General features: G+C 43.3%; 3 protein-coding genes across 24 annotated transcripts in view; all 3 read right to left on the reverse strand.

Annotated features, from left to right (window-relative positions):
• Window positions 1–245: 245 nt before the first annotated feature.
• Window positions 246–6,933, reverse strand: kiss1 (KiSS-1 metastasis suppressor). The gene is made up of 3 exons (XM_088640468.1): window positions 4,643–6,933; window positions 2,601–2,771; window positions 246–1,162 (listed from the first exon to the last, which is right to left on the reverse strand). Exons 2-3 carry the CDS (start codon window positions 2,743–2,745, stop codon window positions 876–878), a joined length of 432 nt encoding a protein of 143 aa, XP_088496594.1. The 5' UTR covers window positions 2,746–2,771; window positions 4,643–6,933; the 3' UTR covers window positions 246–875.
• Window positions 6,934–6,938: 5 nt separating this feature from the next.
• On the reverse strand, window positions 6,939–10,078 carry golt1a (golgi transport 1A). Its single transcript, XM_088640467.1, has 5 exons — window positions 9,945–10,078; window positions 9,043–9,134; window positions 7,870–8,048; window positions 7,313–7,376; window positions 6,939–7,084 (listed from the first exon to the last, which is right to left on the reverse strand). The coding sequence occupies exons 1-5, from the start codon at window positions 10,042–10,044 to the stop codon at window positions 7,043–7,045; spliced, it is 477 nt and encodes a 158-aa protein (XP_088496593.1). The 5' UTR covers window positions 10,045–10,078; the 3' UTR covers window positions 6,939–7,042.
• Window positions 10,079–10,482: 404 nt separating this feature from the next.
• plekha6 (pleckstrin homology domain containing A6) overlaps window positions 10,483–20,345 on the reverse strand; it is a 91,917-nt gene continuing 82,054 nt past the window's right edge. For 19 of the 22 annotated variants that reach the window (XM_088640442.1, XM_088640440.1, XM_088640441.1 and 16 more), the window contains 8 exons: window positions 19,775–19,874; window positions 18,882–18,994; window positions 18,309–18,485; window positions 18,074–18,226; window positions 17,656–17,789; window positions 16,796–16,938; window positions 15,888–15,996; window positions 10,483–14,960 (listed from right to left, as the gene is read on the reverse strand). In XM_088640442.1, the coding sequence (XP_088496568.1) occupies window positions 15,899–15,996; window positions 16,796–16,938; window positions 17,656–17,789; window positions 18,074–18,226; window positions 18,309–18,485; window positions 18,882–18,994; window positions 19,775–19,874 (918 nt within the window). In that variant the 3' untranslated portion in view covers window positions 10,483–14,960; window positions 15,888–15,898. Of the gene's footprint in view, window positions 14,963–15,887; window positions 15,997–16,795; window positions 16,939–17,655; window positions 17,790–18,073; window positions 18,227–18,308; window positions 18,486–18,881; window positions 18,995–19,774; window positions 19,875–20,345 lie in introns of all 22 variants that reach the window. The other 3 variants (XM_088640430.1, XM_088640427.1, XM_088640434.1) reach the window with 3 other exon arrangements.

Genomic DNA, 20,345 nt, shown 5'->3' on the forward strand with positions numbered 1-20,345 from the left:
GAAAATACATATTATTGAATTGTTTAAAAAAATGTTTAACAGTTAATTCATTTTGCATACAAATAACTGGAGGAATATGTATTTAATACAGTATGTATTTCAAAGGTTTAGAATATCATTCATAATGCATATGAATTTACATTACATTTACATTAAGATTTTCCATTATGTCTCTCCAATAGTCATTATAAAAATTAAATACTTGCCTTTCATTATTTATAAAAGTCAGACACTCCTACAATATATTGAAGCAAAGCTTGTTTTAATAGTTTTGTTTTCCAAAAAGTTATTCAAACAAATAAATTAGTATTACACACACACAAAATACACTTTTAAATAAAAAGCTTCAAAACACATCTTCAATGTTGTTGAAAAACAAGGACTTAATCACAGTTGTAGCAACTGTTCATATAACTGCAACTGTGGTCTAATTTTACTATGTGTAAAGTCCATAAAATTTGTAGTTATTATGACTTTTAGCCTTTTATATCCACAGGATAAAGAAATACAAATATAAAAAGGTCACAGACTTTTAAACTACCCTTTAGGTACTTTATATGGCATTTATGAAAGTCTGCAACATTCTGAAGGAAACTACTTAAAAACGATCTGACCAGACAGTAACCCTGAATTAACTCCTCTTTAGTCATGAAGAGGCGCCTGTTGTTTTTTAGCAGAAGAGACAGCTGGTTGTGGCTCAGGGGGTTAAAGGGCAACGTCTCTATGGAAAGCAGAAGCAGGGAGCCGAAAAGAGGGACTCTCAGAGCAGAACCCGGCCTTGCTCTGCGCTCTCGGCGGCGGGAGGGACGGCTCGGATTGTGTCCCTGTTTGGAGACGCTCACGGGCAGCAGCAGGCGGCTGTGCGTACGGAGGGCTCAGCCGAGCTGCGGCGGCGGGGTGTTTGACTGGCGTTTTCCGTAACGGAGCCCGAAGGAATTCCAGTTGTAGGCGGAAAGGTTCTTCTCTCGTTTCGCAGCGGGGGGCTGGGGTCTCGCCTGGGCCCACCCGCCCCTCCTGGGGAACCGAGACCCGAACAGCAGGCTGGCCAGCGCAGGGGGAATCTTCCCAGCGGTAGGCAGGATCAGGCGAGCTCCTGGCGGGGGCGTGATGCTCATCCGTCTCAGGATGTCCTGCACGCCGGGCTCCGGCTCCTTCCCCGACACTGGAAAGGACGGAAACATGTGATTTGGCAAATGCAGGGCTGACCATAATGCCGAGTTCTGGTTTTAATCACAAGGGTATATCTCCAGGGTTTTGGTCTCAATCAATCCAATTAAGCGCATTTGTCTGAATAAGTAATTACGGAATAGGCAGAATGGAAACCAGACGTCACTGACAAACCAAAGATGAAGCTGGGGAACCCTTGTTTCTTTACAGGTCAAGCTGAAGGATCTGATCCTTTTTAATCTTGAACAGAGAAGAGTACAAGGGGATCTGACCCAAATATTCAAAATTCTCTGTCAACACAGAGAACGTCTTCCGATTCAACAGTATAATTGATGTGCAAGTGCCTTTCAAACTGAGAAATGAAGTCGCATTTTTAAAGAAAGAGCTTGGAGGTCTGGGACAAGCTACAAAGCCATGTTGTCCTAGTTTCTTTTGAGGAATGTCCAGATGAGATCATTGGATCCATCAGCTACTGACAACCAAACAGGCAAGATGAGCAGAATGGACTCCTCTTGTTTGTACTGTAACTGTTCTTGTTTTCAGAAATGGATGCATGTACTCTACATACAGTAGTTTTAAAAAAATATGCTTTTAGACTAGATATGGCAGATAAAATACCTTTCCATTGATGTTTCTCTAATATTGGATCACTGGATGGAGTACAAACTAGAGGGTGATATTGAGCCCATCTTGCTGATTTGGTGACTGAACAATCCCAGAATCCCCTCCAGCCATTCCCTGACTGGTCCCTGGGACACAGGTCCAACACCTACTCGCAGGGCTGCCTCCTGCTTCCAGCCCCTTCACTTGCCATCTCCACTTGTGGCCCTTGTCCTGTTTTACTTTTATATTTTATTGTGGGGTAAAGCCTGCTGTCATATTCTGTGATTTTTTCCCCCTAAAAAGCAAGCATGCCTCCCAGCCAGAACAATTAAATTCCCTCATTCACTTTCTGTTAGCCAACTATATTCTCTTCTATCGTTTAACTAACTTCCTCGAGGAGGATTTTTCCTCTTGTGCTCTGATGCAGGATCTGCACTGCAAGTACTTGAACTTGAACTTTATTGCCATATGTAACCGGTACTGGTACAATGGAATTCTTACTTACAGAAAGTCTCTCGATTGTAAAACAAGTGTAAAAAACAAAACATTGTGCAAACAGTGCATCAAGACAATATACAAACAAACAGTAGACAGTGTGCAAGTAAACATGTAGACAGCTTGAATGTAAACAATACAGACGTGTAAACAATGACTGGAGATGTGCAATAGATAAGAAATCATAAAGAGGTAGATGGTGATGGTGTAGGTGTGGTCCGTGGGGGATGGCTAAATGTGTTCGCCAATCTCACTGCTTGTGGATAGAAGCTATGTGTCTAACCAAGGGCAGTGCAGAAAGATCCCTGTGTCTGGTTACCCGGAGGTGGGTGTACCTGTCGGACTGGCCGAGCTGATCTGTGGGTGTCCCGCCCAGGGCTCCACCAGCTGGACGGACATCATCAGCATCATGGTCAGAAGAAGCATCGTGGACTCTGTTCTGAGGGGACTGCACGACATCTCTTTTCCAGTGTGTCCCATTTCCTTTCCTGATCACCCAGTGGCTGCTGAAGTTCAGAGGGGAAAAAAAATACATAAGCAGACATGTAAATTCGTGAAAGGGTTTTGCTTTAATAAAGGCACTGTTTTCTTTTCAGTGTTTCAATGTTTACGTGCTCTTCCAGTGTTCGATCTTTAATGAGAGGCAATCCCACGCTGCCCGACAAGGCATTAGAAGGTAGATCGAAGCTCGTGATTCCAGCGCTTTCACACTGTTGAAGCCCCATTCTGTTTCAGTTTTGTCAAGAGGACACTCATTGGAAAATAGTTTTGTTTGTGCTTTGAAACGTTCAATCATCCAGCCCTCCCAGACTTGCAGTTTCCTGTTTGAATGTCAGCATGACTGAACACACCGATCTGAAATATATAGGTTGTTGTGTCTGGTTTTGTGGCGTTGAGCTGCACGCCCCCCTGCTTGACTCAGCCTGAGTTGTCTGCGTCGGAGGCATCAGGAGTAACTCTGTGGTATTACCTTCCCAGTGCCCTAGAGAGATGAAAGGGGCAAAAGGCACACTGACACACAGATCCCGGGCACCTGTGGGGGATGGGGAAAGGTCAGGATCGACTTCCTGGGGAGCTCACAGTGTCAGCTATGAGAGGGGCTCTTCCTTTCTCCTAATGCACTTCAAAAATAGCACTGCGTCACTGGAACACAAACATCAAGAGCCCCCTGCCCCTCAGACACCCCGCTTCCAAACTCTCACATCTGTGACCCATTAAACCTTTAAACCCCTCTGGTGCTTTCAGAACTGAACTGGACCTTCTGACAACTCAACACAGGAACCCAGTAATTACTTGAGGGAGTACTGTGAACTCATTTTCTTAGTTTTGCACTGAGGAAACAACTCGCAGCCCTGAAATGCTTCATCTAAAAAGTCAGCATATCACCCAACACGAAAAAAGAAATAATGAAAAAGATTTGACTTTCATAGTTTAATATTTGATCAGTATACATGTGAAGTTTTGACCAGACACCCCTGGTCTAGAGCTCTTATGAGAGATCCTACCTAGCAGAAAAAATTAACATGAAAGAGAAAACGATTCTGATAATGTGCTATTTTTTCTCTTAATTTACATTGATTGACTTTGTAACACATAAAGTAACATCGTGCGTCAGTCTCTTTCGATCTCTGCATTGTTTCCAAATTCGAAAACACATTGAGGCATTACTGCTTGTAGAGTTGTGTCCATTTTAGCAACTGAACTTAATTGGACAGATTATCAGCCTTGACTACCATCCAAAATGTACTGTAAAATATATGAAACAGCAGCTCTTGACATCTACAGATATGTAAACTGAAGATACTGCACTGAAGAAACAGTTTATACTTTATACAGTATACAATGAGGTTGTCAACCTGCTGTTGACAACTTCTGCGTCTTATTTTTAAAAATATTGCCTATTTCCCCTTCATTGCACTTACAAAAGTAAAAACATTAATTCACAGTACTCCCTCAAGTCATTACTGTTTTCCCTTCTGGGCTCCTGTGTTGTGTTGTCAGAAGGTCCAGTTCAGAGAAGATGTGAAAGAGGTTTATTAGGTAATGAAGAGGCCTCTGGAAGATTAGACTGACGGAGTGATTCTCTCCCTATCTGATCTGCTTACCATTATCCACAAGCACCTTTTATACTTGGCATTCAGAGAATCACACAATTTAGAGTGATCCACATATACAGTATACAATTAACCTTTTGATCCTTCCTTCAGACTTCCATACAGTATATGTGAGACAGCGGTATGCTTACTCAGCCTGTCTGTCAGTTTCTTCTGTGAAAATAACAGGTGTCTACATAGTATGTCTTTCACACAGAGGATCTCCCATCCGCCCTGGCCAGGTACTACAGCATGATGGCAGAGCAAAGCTTCTGAGCGCTTACCTTCTGCTGGAGTGCCGAGAGCACGTCTGTTGTTCACTGTGTTGGTATCCCTTATGCTGAGAAGCACAGAGCAGCAGGTCTCGGACTGGACTCCTCTTTACTCTCTGGGACTGGACCACTATTATATCACTCCAAGGCGTGCGTCACTCTCCCTCCCCCTCCACCGACACAACACCCAGCCCCACTCCTACCCCTTGCTCTCCTGCCTGACCCACCTTCCTAAACCAGACCATTATTTGTCTCTGATTCTTCATTTCCTTGCTCTTGATTGAAATTCCTCCAGTTTTTTGTCCCTGAATAGATCGAAATAAGATTTTCTAATTGCGGCTCCAGTTGCGGTGAATTGGATTCTATTCCAGATCTCCTTTAGCTAAAAGGGAAGTTAGGATGAGTGCATCAAGGATGTCAACATGGCCATGTGAGGAATGTATGTACCTTACCAGTTAAGGGTTTTGTTGACTAGAATTCACGGACAGAGAAGTGGGTTATAAAATAATCAATTTCCTGCCCTCAGAGCTGCTTTCTCTTTTTCATAGCATCTGACACATGGAACTCTCCAGTTCAAACCACCAGACTGCACCGTGTGCATTTCACAGGGGAGAGTCAGCACTGGGTGCAGTGTGGTTTTACACCTACACGTGGCACTGCAATGCTCTGACACTTCTACATAGCCCTGCAGGGCAATGCAGTGGCGTGGAGCTGAATGCAGCTGCATCACATCTCTTGAGCACGAGGTTTGATTCCGGACTGTGGCTCCTTCTGTGTGGAGTTTGCATGTCCTCCACAGTCATGCTCCAAAGAAATGCAGTCCTGGTCCATTGATATCTCTGAATTGCCCATTTACATTGTGAGTGATTGTGAGTCTGTGTACCTTCCGATGGAGGGGAGTCCTGTCCCAGGGCGTAGCCCCTGCTGGGTCAGGCTGGAGCTCACTTCAGCCATCGCCGGATAAAGTGGTTACAGCACATACAGCAATGCATTCAGGAGAATGGCTGTGGCAGAGGCATGGAGAACCAGCCGAATGACTGCATTTTAAAATGACTGTAATTAATTTAGAAAGTTAATATTTCCTGTGCTTTGATGAGACGTTTATTCACTGCTCTAAAAGAAGAGCCGCGGAAATGACTATTGGCCTGCTGAGCTAGAGCTGTGACTTTGGATGGTGTTGTGCAGTGTTGCACAAGTCATCACGTGTCCAATTTGAATTCTTCATTTTGTTTGGGTTGGTGTCGGTCTCTCTCATGACGTGATGCATCCTAAAGTATTGTGAGCAGATAAACACAGAACAGCTGAGCCTAAGCAGCTCGAGGAAAAACGATTTTCCTCTTACAGTCAGACAGCGCTGCTCAGAGCTGGTTCTCAAACCTAAGGCCAGAATCTTTTCAATTTGCCACAAGCTTCTATAATTTCTCTGGTTTGGCTGGGAATCAGTAACAAGGTTGTTCTGAGGAGACAGTACAGGAGTTTGGGAACCAGCTGAAAATGATGTGCCTGCTAAAATAAATGAGTACAGGGAGCTTTCTTCAGAGTTGATCTTTCTGGTCAGAGCTGCTGATGGCTCCAACTCGACTTGCCTGCAAGCTTAGTCAGTGACTGTGCAAGTAGTTATGGATGGATTTTCTCTCTTTCTTTTTAAATTGAAAACAAGTTTAAAAACGTTTTTTTTTAAACTTCTCAAAACAGATTTGTGAAATAACTTTTATTTGCGGTTAAAGGAATTAATTTAAAGGGGAGTGAGGTATCCTAGCCAATCCTAACTCTGCTGGTTAGCAGCATAAAGCCTCACAGATCACAAGTCTCAGGTTTGAGCTGCTGTACTAAACAAACCACATTACAGTCAATCCCAAATCAGAAGAAAATACACCTTACATGGAATATGACTACTGAAACAAGACACTGGCTTTATTGTGCACAACACAACTGCGTGACCTAGGTACAGGGCCTAATTGGTCACTTTGCAAAGCTTACAGAAGGGTGATGCAGTGGGGACGTTTTAAAATGATTACTATGTTAATTATTAGATGTATCCAAGACTGCAAGAGGGTATACAACACAGATCATTGTAGGCTTTGGGGACCCTCATGGGGGTGTCCTTGAGAGTCAAGCAGCCTTGGGGTACAGCAACCCCCCCAAAAAAAATTAAATCCCCAAATTATTGATTTAAATTCCCAAACTTTTCAGTCCTTGATTGCTTCCTTTCGGCCTGAGTCCTGGTCACTGCTCGTGCCAGGTGCTGAGGAAGAAGGACAAGGACAAGAAGCACACTGGGGCTGATCCTCTCACACAGGCTCAGGTCTGGGAGCGTCTCATGTCCCTGGACCCCAGAACAAAATAACAAGCCCAGATGCTTCAAAATGAAGACCTCCACTGCCTCTGTATTAAGTTCTGGGCCTGACGTCCTCAAACCATAGAGCTGCTGCTGCGAGACAGTCTGTTGAGGAGCTGGAGAGAGAAATATGAGTCACATTTACATGCCTCTACAATTTCTCTTATCTGTCACAAATGCTGCACAACGTTTCCTTTTTAAAACTGCAAGGAAGCTAGCTGCCCTGAAACTCTCCTCACTCACAAATCTCAAATGATGATTCAGAGGCAATCAAACTAGACCATCTGTATGTAAATCTACCGGTATAATTATAATAGCACCACACAATAGACTGTATTTCTTACCGAGCCGAGGAATGGAATGTTTACTAAAGACCCAAGGAATCCAAATGCCATAGGAAAGAAAGTCCTGGAGGGATAAAACACAAATTTGAACTTTCAGCCTCAGATCAGAAATGCTATTTCCTCAGCCGCGCCATTCAGTGATATGGATATTTTTGTCTCTGTGATTTCTGTCTCCTGAGAGTTGTCTGGGAAATGGAGGCTGAAACACTGTTATGATTTATAGGAAGACGCAGTCTCTTGGAAGATTTGGCAAGAGATAAAGGCAACTGCTATAGTGTTGATATGACCATATACTGGAGTAAAGCAACAAGAGAAGCATTCAACAGTGTAATTTGTAGGATCATCTTATCCTACATCTATCCAGTTATAGGAATCCTTGATTTTATAACACTAATAGATGTTATCAGCACAATCCTTTTTTCACCACTGGGCAAATAGTACTGTCCTGGGAGTTTTGGAAGAGAATGTGACTATAATATGAAGCTCCACCTGGGGGCCCCCTCCTCCCTCCGCAAGCCCCCCTGTCCAACCCTTGTCAGCTGGTCAGCCCCACTCACCGGAACAGCAGAACAAAGCCGTAAGTCTCCATCACCATGCCAACCACCGGCCAGCGCAGCAGAACCAGAGCCACACCCCCCAGGAAGAAGGCGGAGCCTCGGAGCTTGTGGCGCTGGAAGAAGAACTGGAACGTTCTCCTGAGGCCAATTATCACAGCCAGGCCCGCCAGGAATAGGATCTAGGGCACAGGAGACCCAGGCTTACTGGTAGTGTGCAAAGGAACAAGTAATAGGTTTATTCTATGCTGAAAAAAAAGAAGAAAGAAAACACAGCGTTTCGGCCCTGGAGCCTTCTTCAGGTGTGAGGTGTTACTGGTAGTGTGTCAGCAGAATGGGTTTGCAGTCAGGGTTTTCCTTGTGAAATTCGAATGTGGTGTATGCAGTAAATCATAGTTAAACCATGGTAAAGCCGAAGGAGGGGCGGTAAAGTATGATAACTACTATAACAACCGAGAAAAATACAACCGTTTTCCTGTCCAGCTCTCACAGAGCACTGCGAGTTGGCTCAGCACAGGCCTTCACCACACACATCTCCTTAACAGCGTAACTGAATTACTTATCTACTGACCAAGCGAGAATCCAAATGCCCAGTTTTTGTTCTCTCTTCTTTAATTACAGTACCTGTGGTTGGCACTTTCAGGCTGCTGTTTTCTTCAAGATGTACAGTAGTTACACACTTGTCTTCCCCTTAGAAAGTACCTTATGAATTTTGAGTCATTAAACATATGAGGTGTCAACAGGTCTGGCGGGGTTTCTGTACTTTACTAATGTCACCACAGAAACAACATGTTACGCCAAATGCTGACAGTTTAACATTAGCCTATCAGAAGCTGATACAGGTAGCTAAAAATACAAAGTAGCATCCCTGCAGAACAGATGTACACAAGTCAGTCATGCTTTGTTTGAATAAGGCTTTATGTAGCCTTCATAATACTCTCTTAGAGGCTATATAAGACGTAGGGAAGGAGTGAGAAACTTAATGGAATTAATGGAGAAATAAACTTTAAGAAGGCCAGATTGTACAAGCCCAGAATGAAATTTAATCAGCACACATAAAACAGCAGAAAACAGTCTGCTGTAAAATAGGGCTCAGGCATTGCCAATGTTGTTGGAGTTGAAATAAATATCTCAATATGTCCCTGAGTCAGAGTGTGGAGCTGTGAAGTGACTCACATTTCCGAAGGCCAGCAAGACAGAGTCAAAGTACAGCAGCACTCCGAACATCAGGAAGAACAGACCGAATGCTGTCAGGCCCACGCCCAGCTCTGGAAGAGGGGCAGAGGGGAAAGACAGCAAGTCAAAAGGCAAATGAGAGACAGGACAAGTACACTGCCCCCTCTGTACCCTGCTTCACAACCTTTTCAATACTTAGTAGCTCTCAAAACACACCACCATCAGACAGATTTCATGACAACAATAACTGAACATTTGAGACAGAGAAAAGGAGACATTTCTTGACACAGAGAGCCAAGGGAACCTGAAACCAAATCCCTAACCTCCTTCCCACCAAGTTCACACCGGTGAAAATCATTAAAAAACAACGGGATTCTCGGATCATTAAGCGGGTAGCATTGAACCAAGAAAGATGGGGGCGAATGGACTCCTCTCAGTTCAAACCTTTCCTTTGTTCTCTTGTTCTAATAATGAGTGCAGACAGCTCCTCTAGCTGCAGAAGATAAATCTATAAATGAGACCTAAAGTCTTAAACATTACTTTAAGCACACAATTACCTCAATTAGCAGGGCCACGCTCTCCCATATCTTTAACATAATAACGTCAAGGTAAAATTCCATTCTTGGCCATTGCCTGATAGGTATGTATGAAATCATCTTAAGGTGTACACAATAACTTCAGAAGAAACATCTGAGATCTACAGTATAATCCACTTATTGCTCCTCAGTCAGACACCAGCATGGCCTCTCTGTCCAAGATCTCAAGCTTCATCCCGATTTACACTGTAGGCAACTGGTGAAAAATAAGCAATGGCATTGCCAGACATGTAACTGTCCACAACAATGCTGAAATGTCTGGAAGAAAATGAACAAAAAAAGGCTTCAAAACTTCCCTGCACTCACTCTGGACGTCTGTGACTGTGATCATCGTGTCTTCCTGTTTCTCCTCAGGCCGGGCAGTATCAGGAGTCCCAGCACTCTGCCCCTTTAGCTGCTCTGTCATTCACAACCTGGGTAATTATTAACTAAACATGGGGTGAACTGAGCAAAATAGATTAGCTTTCTAACAATGTTTCTGCACTGCAATGCTATTCTCCACTTCTGAACAGTCTTATATACACTAATTACAGACACTCAAACAATGAGCATTTTCTGAGCCTTTAGAAGTTTATGACTTGGGAAGTAGAAGAGGTCCTTATCTTCAAAGACAACATTAAATTATAAAAATTAGATCTTGGTTTCAGTCATGTTAACTTCTAAGTGAAAATATTTGTAATTGTTTACAGATCATTTTTCACATTTGTAGGACATAGAGATGTAATGCTACATTATGCATGGACATAGTATATACTTACCGCACAGACAGAAGGCTACACGATTAAAACATATCCCTCCCACTGTAATCACACCTTTTGTTAACAAATAGGTGAGGATATGAGGCTTTCATCTTTGTTTCAAATACATTTTATTGGAGTTTTTAAATTATACATTTTGAAACAAACTTGTATTGACAAAACACATCTTGCATTTCAGATCTAAACCTTGGCTTTTACAGTACTGCCCGGTCCATGAGGGGCTCAATCCAGGCTGCTACTCTGCACTGCAACACGTAAAAGGTTTGGGAAACTTACTTATTAAAAAGTAATTAGTTACAGCTACAAGTTACTTAATAAGCGGTAATTCTTAATAAGAAGTTGAGAGGCATTGCTTTTAAGGGAAAATTAATGAGTCTACATGGTAATGACATCCACACATCCACAGAACACTCTAACTGATGGCTTTACAGGAATTTCTCTGAGATTATTGTTATTTTTAAAAAGTAGTCCCTTACACAGGTATTGTGTAACTGTAAAAAATACTTTTTTTCAAGTAACTTTCCCCAGAACCAACACATCAACACATCTATTGCTACAGCAGTGCTATGACAACCTAATTTGGTCTGTGATCCAGGCTAGTTCTTTTGCAACAGACATCATTAGCGTCGAGCTCTGCCAGACTAAAATGACCCCCTACATCCAGATAGTCGTCCAGTTTTCCAAAAAGGGGCTCACAACTGTGGATAAAAATCAGCCCCCTTCATGTTCATCTGCCTTGGGGCCTATGTGACATGCTAGGCCAAGGGATCAGATATTGCTATGTTTGGGTCTGCTCCACTTTGTGCTTGGTATTGTGTCCCCATACGAATCATCAGTGTGTAAAGTCTGCACATTTTAATGTGGCAGGGCTCTGCAATGTTTTTGGCAGTGTTACTCATCATATCCACAAAATAACAATGATACCAAAAATAACATTAATAATATATTACTATTAAGAGTAAGCTGTTATTCTGTTGGAAAAAAATACTGCTGTATTCCCTTAAAATCATCTAAACAAAAAGGCAAAACTATTCAGATACATTCGCTTTATTGCAAGAACAATAAATTCTTAAAGCAAGCCTGTTTTATTTTTTTGCATAGTACAAGCAGTTTTTTTAACGTCCCCCAAACAGCAACACTGAAAACTAACACATTTCCTCTAACCACAAAAGACAACGAAACGGGCACAATTCTGATCTAGCAGACAAGCGGACTTTAACAGTGTTCTCTGCTGAGTGGTAGGTTCCCCATCTCTGGTCATTGACAACAACACAGACAAGGGTCAGATCTCCTGGGTTTGTTTATATCAGCTGGACAGAGCAGGATTGGTCAAAATGAGCCTTTTGTCAACAGGCATTAGAGGCTGATGATGTTTTAAACAGACCATGAAAATGCTGTATTACAATCCTCATGACCTGAGGGTATCTGACCTACCAAGACAAAGTTGTTGTTTTTATTCATTCGCACCAAATCACTTTTTTTTTCCATTTGAACCAAATAACCTAACCTAACGCTCTTACAAGGCCCATTTTAGCTTGTCCCTTTGGTTGACCATTTAACGTGTTTTATGAATATACTGGAATTAAGTGAAACACTATGGTGGGTGCTCAATGACTGTGACTTAGATTATCACACAAATACATTCTAACTTAATGCAACATCTCTGTGTAATCAGTGTATACTGTCTTGTACGCTTTAAACAACAATGGCAACTGCACTGTCAGTAAGTGCTGCACACTCTGCTCATTTTAAGTTTTTTTTTTCCAATATGCAGATTCCACATGTATTTCTTTTTCTAGTTAGATATACAAGCTGCCTTTCAGGAAACTCTATCTGGCTATTTTATTTAGCTAAAAACATACCTGCTTTCATTTTCTGTATCTATGAAGATTGCTGTTTGGGATCGATGAAAACTGCTTCAAAAGTTATCATTTGATTTATTTTATTGTTTTTTGCTTATCAATAAACACAGCTCAATGTTAGCTAGAAACAGTGGATATATTTTCACAGAAACAGAAGGCAACACTTTCTCCGTGTAATAGGATAGCAAGTAAAAGCCACTCACACAAGGGCACAGCCGACGTGAGAGCTGCACCCTTACCCACAGTTTTAAAGCTCAAATGCCAATGGTTGGTCTGATGGCCTGAGTGCTCGCAGTAGAGACAGGAGACAGGTCAGATCCAGAACGGGCCAGCAACTCATTGGCAGAAGGAGTATATCACAGCCTTTTCAGTATCTAAGATAGCCGTTTACATTGGGTGACTCTGGTGCCCATTCTGGGGGGGCACACGTCTGAACTCTTCTGAGCTGAGCAAGCCCTCAGCAGCAGGACAGGCACCTGCTAGGTGATCAAGGCTCCAGGTGCCCACTGTAGATGATTCAGAGCATTTAGTGCTCGGAAATGAGAGAGAACAAGCCAATCCACGCTGTCATTTCAACTCATGCTCTTCACCATCAAACGCTGTCCTAAGACACTGTCCTGGTGGATGTCACCATGCTGAGCAAAGGCAAAACCAAAGTGAACGACTCTAAAGTTAATTAGCTCAAAGAAGAAGTGCAAGAATTTCTCTGGCTCAGAGTCCTAACCACTACTCAGCACTCAGTCCTCTCCTTTATGAAATGTAGACATTGTGACGATTAAATTACATGCTCAGGCCTAATTGAAATGTCCTGTGAACTTTTACAGTACAAACCCAACAATTCAAACCATAAAAAGTGTGTTCCATCTAGAAACGAAACAAATGATCTGCAATCTCTCTGAGTAGGCCGTGATAGTTTTATCGAAGTGATACAAAAAGCAAATATCACTTTATTAAGTTTGCTTTTCCTGTTTTCTGCAAATGTACAAGTAGAAAATGTACAGTGGAGGTGTATTTTTCATGTAAACATTTGGCTTTGAATTTTGTATTTAAAAAAAATACAGCACACACCACATTGATGTTACAACAGAAACCCATAAAGACGCCTTTTCTGCACACCATTAAATGAATAAAAAAAGTTGAACCCAAAGTCAACATCTGATTATTTTAAGATGGGTATCAATGAAATATCAAATACAAATGTAACAGTTAACAATTTCGTTTGCTAGCTTTAAAGCCTGTGATTGAAGTCATAGGTAAAAATGCTTTGCGTTGAGTGTCTGTACTGCAAGCTGTTGATCCATCTTGACCTTGACAAACAGGCATTTCAACTAAGCAAACTTAAAATTCTAAGGTCACTTCTTTTCTTTCTGTTTCATTTACAATTTTTCTGATGTTAAGAGTATCAGTATCACAACTGCAGGTATATGCAGCGAATGCGCTGTGTACAATAAAGACAATGAAAAGGAACGGTCAGTACATAAGTATACCTAATTATAGGGTTTATCAAAAAAGTGCTGAGAGATGTCACACTGCAGGGATACTAGTACAACAAGCCCTATTTAAGGAAGAAAAATGGGGATTAGAGTTTCATCGAAGCAGAGCCTCGATGGAGCTGGACAGAGCATGATTAATTCTGGTGTGTTGGGAACATACGTCCGATTGAGCCATGAGCAGGTATACAAGTAGAAAGTCTGTGCTCTTGGAAATGCTACAAACTCCAACCCACAATGCTGACATTCACTCCACATGACTGGAACCAGCAGCTGCTGGTGGACTGGTCCCAGTGCTAAAGGACGCAAAGCTGCCGGCCTGTCTTTTCTCCGCCTAGATCAACAGGGTACGGTCAGATTGCACTGCGATCGCAAAGGTTCAGGCATTGGGCTTGAAAAGACCACTAAAACGTCAGCCGGCTGTTGCAGCCCGAGTGATGTCTAGTCATTTAGAGGTGCATGGAGATGTCTTCTTGCTTTTCTTGTTTAACTTTGGTTCTTGAGTTTTGGTGAGGTCTACAACACCCTGGAACAACCACAGCCCCCACAGTATCACTTCCCCTCACCATCGACCTTCTTGCCTGGTCTCCGTACAGTGTATCATGGCTCCCAGCCCCATGCAGAATGAACTGCCCTGTCAGAAGCAGAGCCCTTGTGACCATCTGGCTCAATCCGGGTTTAGAATTTTACCGACCGCAGCTACATTCCATTAAGACCAACAAAAGGGAAAAGCAGTAACGCTTAGAGAACTTGCACTGCACTCCTCTGTGTCTGATGAATGCTTGGTGGTTCTAGATGACTGGTGTCGAAATCTGTCACCAATCAGATACTGTATGTTCTCCAACCTGTGCTTGCTTTCTCACCACAGCAGGGTTTCGACGTTCTTCTCCAAAATGACCGCATTCTGCTTGACACACGCCAATCAGCGGAGATTCTGGCCGTCGATTAGCAGTTAATGGAGACTGCCTGTGGCTGGTCGTATGGACAAGATGACGTCCCCCCCTAGAGTTAGTAGGCCAGTACTGCTCCGTGACATAACAGAGAACGTTACAGTCGTGGGCTCCCAGTGTTCTTACTCATATTCTCTCGCAGTCATTAAAATAACGGAATGAAAAAATATACTCTATGGGCAAAAGAAAAAAAAAACGTTTCTTTCTTCATCAAGTGCTCAGAACGTTGCTCCATGGAACTTCACAGCAGCCAGGGCCTGAGCTGAGAACATTGAGAAAAGAAGAGAAAGAAAGATTAAGAAAAGCAGTAAGTTAGCTGATTTGCGTCCTTCTGATGAATATTTTGATCTTCGCATATTAGCTGTTGAAGCAGAAGCCTAATATTTAAGCAGCCTAGTGGCTCCGGTAGATCACCTGATTCCTTTAAAATACATTTTGAAACCGCATGACACTCTTGTCTTGTCATATGTATTTACCATATGTATTACATTAATGATGAAAATGTCAAATGATTTTGCTTGATTACTTTTTTCACTGACAATACAAAATTCACCAAAGTTAGATAGCCCAGTCACTATTCAGAAACTGAGATATTTTCAATACAGCGACACACTTATTCAATTTTCAACTCCTTATCCAATGTACATTTCATAAAACAGCATCTGAAAATCAAGGGTTACTTTCATGGTATATTAAGGGATTCTAGAAAGCTCCTTCAAGCTCCCAAAATTACACAGGAGGAACTTTAAGTGGAACAAAGAGTGTGCAAGTGTCCAAAATATGCAAGAAAAGGTTATTAAAAGATAAGAACCAGAGTGAACTCCCAGCTGGCTACAAAACAATGACTCCAGGACTTCCATCTTGATCAAATACTGTGTAAAATTGTTCACCCTTCTTTACCTCCTTCACAGGTGATCAATTAAATATAAAACTAGAATGATTCCAGGTAATTCTCCAGGGGAAATAAAAACAGAAATGTGCATTAAATTCTGTGAGCCTCACCTCAGGCACTACAGTATGATCAAGCAGGCATCCCTGCAGTCCTTGACTTGCTCAGCACACCTCTGTACAGACTATCTCTTCCTTCTATCTCAAACCACAGGCTCGCAGCAGGATGGGTGTGAACTGATGGCAGGGCTCGGGGGGGCGGGGCTATCACTGGCACGGCAGTGCTGTGGGCGGGACTCACCTGGGGCAGCCTCAGACCTTCATGAAGTGGGAGGAGTCAGAGTGGTCGGCGGAAAGGGGGGGGACCAGGTCAGTCGGGGAGGCTGAAGGGCTGGGGGAGACGCACTGAGCTGGAATGGAATGGAGTGAATAATAAAAAAAAACAAAATATCCTGCTTTAAACAAAACACAGCTAGCTTTGTAGAGATGCAGTATCCGAAGCGGATAGGTGGGAAGTTGAGCAAGGTTGCTTAAGAAGGTGCATTACAGCTGGAATCGCTGTAGACTGAAGTGAGACCTCCAAAGAACGTTAAAAGTCTGACAGAAGATGTGACTACGCCCAACAAGTCTAAAACGACATTCACATCTTCAGAAAACAAGGCACTGAAAGACGGCCTTTATATCTGTGCATACAGATATGGTGTATTGTCACATGTGCGTGGATGAGAATGCTCAGCTGGTATGACGAACTGATGGATCAATTAATGTGATAAGCTGATGTGGGACATGCGGTGGAAGAAGGGCTGAGGCTTGAAGTGGAAATGAAGGGGTTAGAAATGAGTGCTGCGCAAATATCTTCAGGACTGCAGTGAATGTTCATGATCTGAAATGCTAGGAAAACCGCCAAGGCTCGGTATAAAAGGCAAACCACAAAAAACAAACTTAGTCGGTTCTCACAAAGACCCTCAAGGTGCGGATAACAACAGCTGTGATTCTGCCTACAAGTGCTTCAGTGACTTCAGCAGTTCTTCCACATCTGATATCCTGCTAGAGGATTCTGTCCTGCTGCCGTGAGGGTAAATATTTCCTGTAAAAAGCCATGTAATCCTGCATTTCTGACATCAATCACGGGGGAATGTTGCTTGGTGTTTTTGGATAAGGCCAACAGCTGTGGAGCGAGTGAGCCCGGGGCCGGCCTGGTGTCCTCACCGGAGAGCAGCCTGCTCCGGCGCGAGGCCTCGGCAGCGAGGGCGCACGAGATCTCGATCCTCTTCTCCTGCTCCTGCCGCTGCTGCTCCGGGTCCGCCTGGCCGTCCGCCGGCCCGTCCAGGAGGGGCACGATGTTCTGCAGGCTGCGCGGGGGGGAGGCGGAGTGAGAACAGCGAAGCTGCCGTGTCCACAGACGCATTCATGCATTAACAGTGGAACACGAGCCGAGACTACGTGGAGGTGCGTTTGGTACTGAGGACAAGGGGGCCTACAGGGTTGTGGGAGTCTGGAGCAAGGCATCTTGACGTGTTATTCAAACCGATACCCTGGGTTCATTCACGGTACAGCTGGATAAGATCCCTGGATCCATTAACTACTGTCAAACAGATACAGTAGATGGGCTGAATGGGTCCTCTTGTTTGTAATAATCTTTCTTAGGAAATAAACTTAAACTGAGAATGCTGTGGAGTCTAATGGTACAGAAAATGGTAGTATTCTTAGTCTTGTCCTGGAAGTGGAATTAAATCTATATGAAGTAAAAACACTCATCCTGTCCAGCTGTGACGAATTCCTAACCCCCCCCCCCTGCAGGCAAGGGCAAGAGGTGATGGTTAAACAAAAACACATGTGGAGCTTGAGGCTGGCGATTGCATTGTGTTTCTTTATGGAGCTTAAATTAGAGAATGATGGAACAGGTATGGAGCCTCAAGTCACGGGCTAAGGCACTCTACACCTTGAAGAGAGGCCAGAGAAGCAACAGTCACGATTTGGGCTGGCACTTCCCCCATTGTGGGTCCGTCTGGGCCTCATCTTAGCTGGTTGAGGTTCAGCTGTAAGTACCTCACAATGCTACCACCTACTTTGACTTTGCGATGAGTGTCTTGATTCTTTCCACTTTCTTCTGCTTCTCTTGAATCTCTTCCGGGCTGAGCATCACCTCGGGTTCTGCATCCAGATATCGCTCCGGGATCAGAACCTTGTCTGGCATCAAGAGCTGCTCGGATAGATTTTTGGACAGAACTTACTGTTTGCGCCACTAGTGACTGGTGTGAGTAGCACTTAAAAATAAAAAAAGGTGAAACTGGCTGGCAGCTTATTGAAATTAGGAAGAAAAATCACACACAATTAATTTCACCTCACTTTTTCTGGACCGTATGGTTAATTCTGAAATGTAACTTTACCATGTAAAAACTATACACAGTAGAAGAAAAAAAGGTCGATTACTGTAATTTCATTAGGTTGTAAAGAGGTCAAAAAAGCAGCCAGTTCAAGGCCTACCTCCTTGCCAATGTCCAGGTCGTAGTGCTCAGGCTCGACCTGTAGGCGGCGCAGTCGCGCAATCTCCTCGCGTGGAGATTCCACCCCCTCCCCCCGTACCGCTGCTTCCAGGTCTTTGATGTCGACCTCGTGAGCAGTCAGCCTCCGACGTACCTGCGTGGGCGAAAGGGAACCAATTAGCGGAAGTGCACCGGACCCATCTACCAATCTGTCAGGGCTGAGAAGTGGCTCATACCACCCTGTAGCTGACGGTAGGCTTGAGGCCGTCTATCTGCTGCCCGCTTGAGAGCTGCAGGCTGCGTCTCTTTTCCCGCATGGAACTGCTCTGGTTTCTCCTGATCCTCTCGTTCTGCTCCTCCACGCTCATCTTGGACTTCACCTCTGCTTGGAACACCGCGCTTTTCGGGCGCTCCTGAAATAAAACAATTCTGGCTTAATAATCACTGCCCCTGCAGAAGGTCTCTAAGAGATTCTACTGCACAGTGAGCAGCTGTTTAAGATCTTACTTATATACAGCTCTTACTGCAGAGAAGCATCATAGATGAGTAGCCCCGATGCAGCTGTAACAGAACTGAACGGTGCTACAACACTATGCATAAAATGGAGAAGACACAAGCACATCCACATTCTGTAGCTTATCCTCATGTACCATGCAATGGCAACTCTTATACACTTATATGTATACCACAGGCACAAAAGTACTGTGAGAAACCTGGGGCAGTCACTTTCCTGCAAGTAGGGATGCCCAATTTAAAACCATAGGCTCAATCAGATGTTGTGTGCTTTGAGTGCCCCATGTGGTCCTTACCCTGGAAATGTGCCCATTGGGCTGCTTCCCTGAGGCTTTACTGCGGGTCATGGGATCTGAAGAGTTTGTCTCATCCCTTGCAGGTGACTTAGTCCTTGGGGGAACAACACCAACTAGAAGCAGACAATTAATTAAAAAATAAGCAAACAGGCAGAAACACTGGATTATATAACTTGAAGAAATTGAGCTCCAAACCCTGGGAACACAGTCAGCTTTTTTGAAGAGTTATCTTATATCTTATTAAATGGTCTTGATAAATAAATATGATGAAAGCCTTTTCCAAGCAGGACATAAGAAATGTTACAGAGGAGAGCAGTACAGCCTATCTATAGCCTGTTTTGGCTGGTTGATAAATATCCTCAGTTGGTTATTTATTTGAAGAAGTCAGGGTATCGGCTTCAACAAAATGACTACATATCTTGCTTGGCTTGTTACAAACCTCCAAAACCTCCTGTATAAAAATGTGCCTTTTGTTCTCAGTTTTAAATGGAAGTGTATGTAGTTTCCACTTGTGTCCTTTGGTGTGTGTTAAACTGTGGATTCTGAAGACGTCCTTTCTGTGGAACCTGTTCTCAATCCAGAGCACAGGCTCACCTAAGGTGAGAATGGAATGAGGTGCCTAGCTCCCTTCTTCATGTGAACAAATCATCAGACCCTGGTAGAGGGTCATATCCAACTCAACCAGCACATTTTACGATGTAAGAGGAAACTAAAGTTCCTGGAAATAACTTCTGTGAACCAGGGAATGAACATGAAGATGTGAGACAGCTTAGCTGACCACTGTGTCCAACAGGCCAGCTACACAACTACACAACTATGAAAACAAAAGTCAACCAACACAAAGACAACACATTCGCCTGGGAAAAGAAGAACTCTTTTCTGTCCAATGGTACCTTTATTTTGACTGCTCTGTCGTTCATGCTCTGCCTCCTGTTGTTCGCTGCCGTTGGGCTTTTCCCCAGTGGGCATGTGGGACATGTAAGAGAATTTGTGCTGGAAGACAGATACAGAACAGAAGAGCATTGGCTCTGTTAAGTCACGGTGTGTGTAAAAGGACACATGCGGAGAAAACAGTAAGGGCATTGTGCCACTGAGTCCAGCTCCCTGGCTCACTCACATCTGGAGAAAGAGATCCTACAAGATCTGGGTTTATTAAAATGGTCAGAGAACGTCAGATCGGTCACTCCAAAAGTCTCTAATCCTCTCAACAGTACAGAATTAGGAATTAAACTTCAGCTCAATAGGCTGTCCACTCTGCTGAGTGGAAAATGTAATTATAATTTGATAATCTGACTTTTGGATAATTTGACTTTTTTCATTCAATAAAACTTATTTTTGATCCTTTCAAACTACCCGTTTCATTCTTGAAACATTCAAGAATTCTTGAAACATTCATGTTTCCTTTCTTATTTTTCAGCCATTTGTGTAAAGAAACTGGTAAGAATACATTTTAAGCCATTTTAA

The sequence above is a fragment of the Lepisosteus platostomus genome, chromosome 7 (genome assembly GCF_059453375.1).
Source record: "Lepisosteus platostomus isolate fLepPlt1 chromosome 7, fLepPlt1.hap1, whole genome shotgun sequence".
Lineage (NCBI taxonomy): Eukaryota > Metazoa > Chordata > Actinopteri > Semionotiformes > Lepisosteidae > Lepisosteus > Lepisosteus platostomus.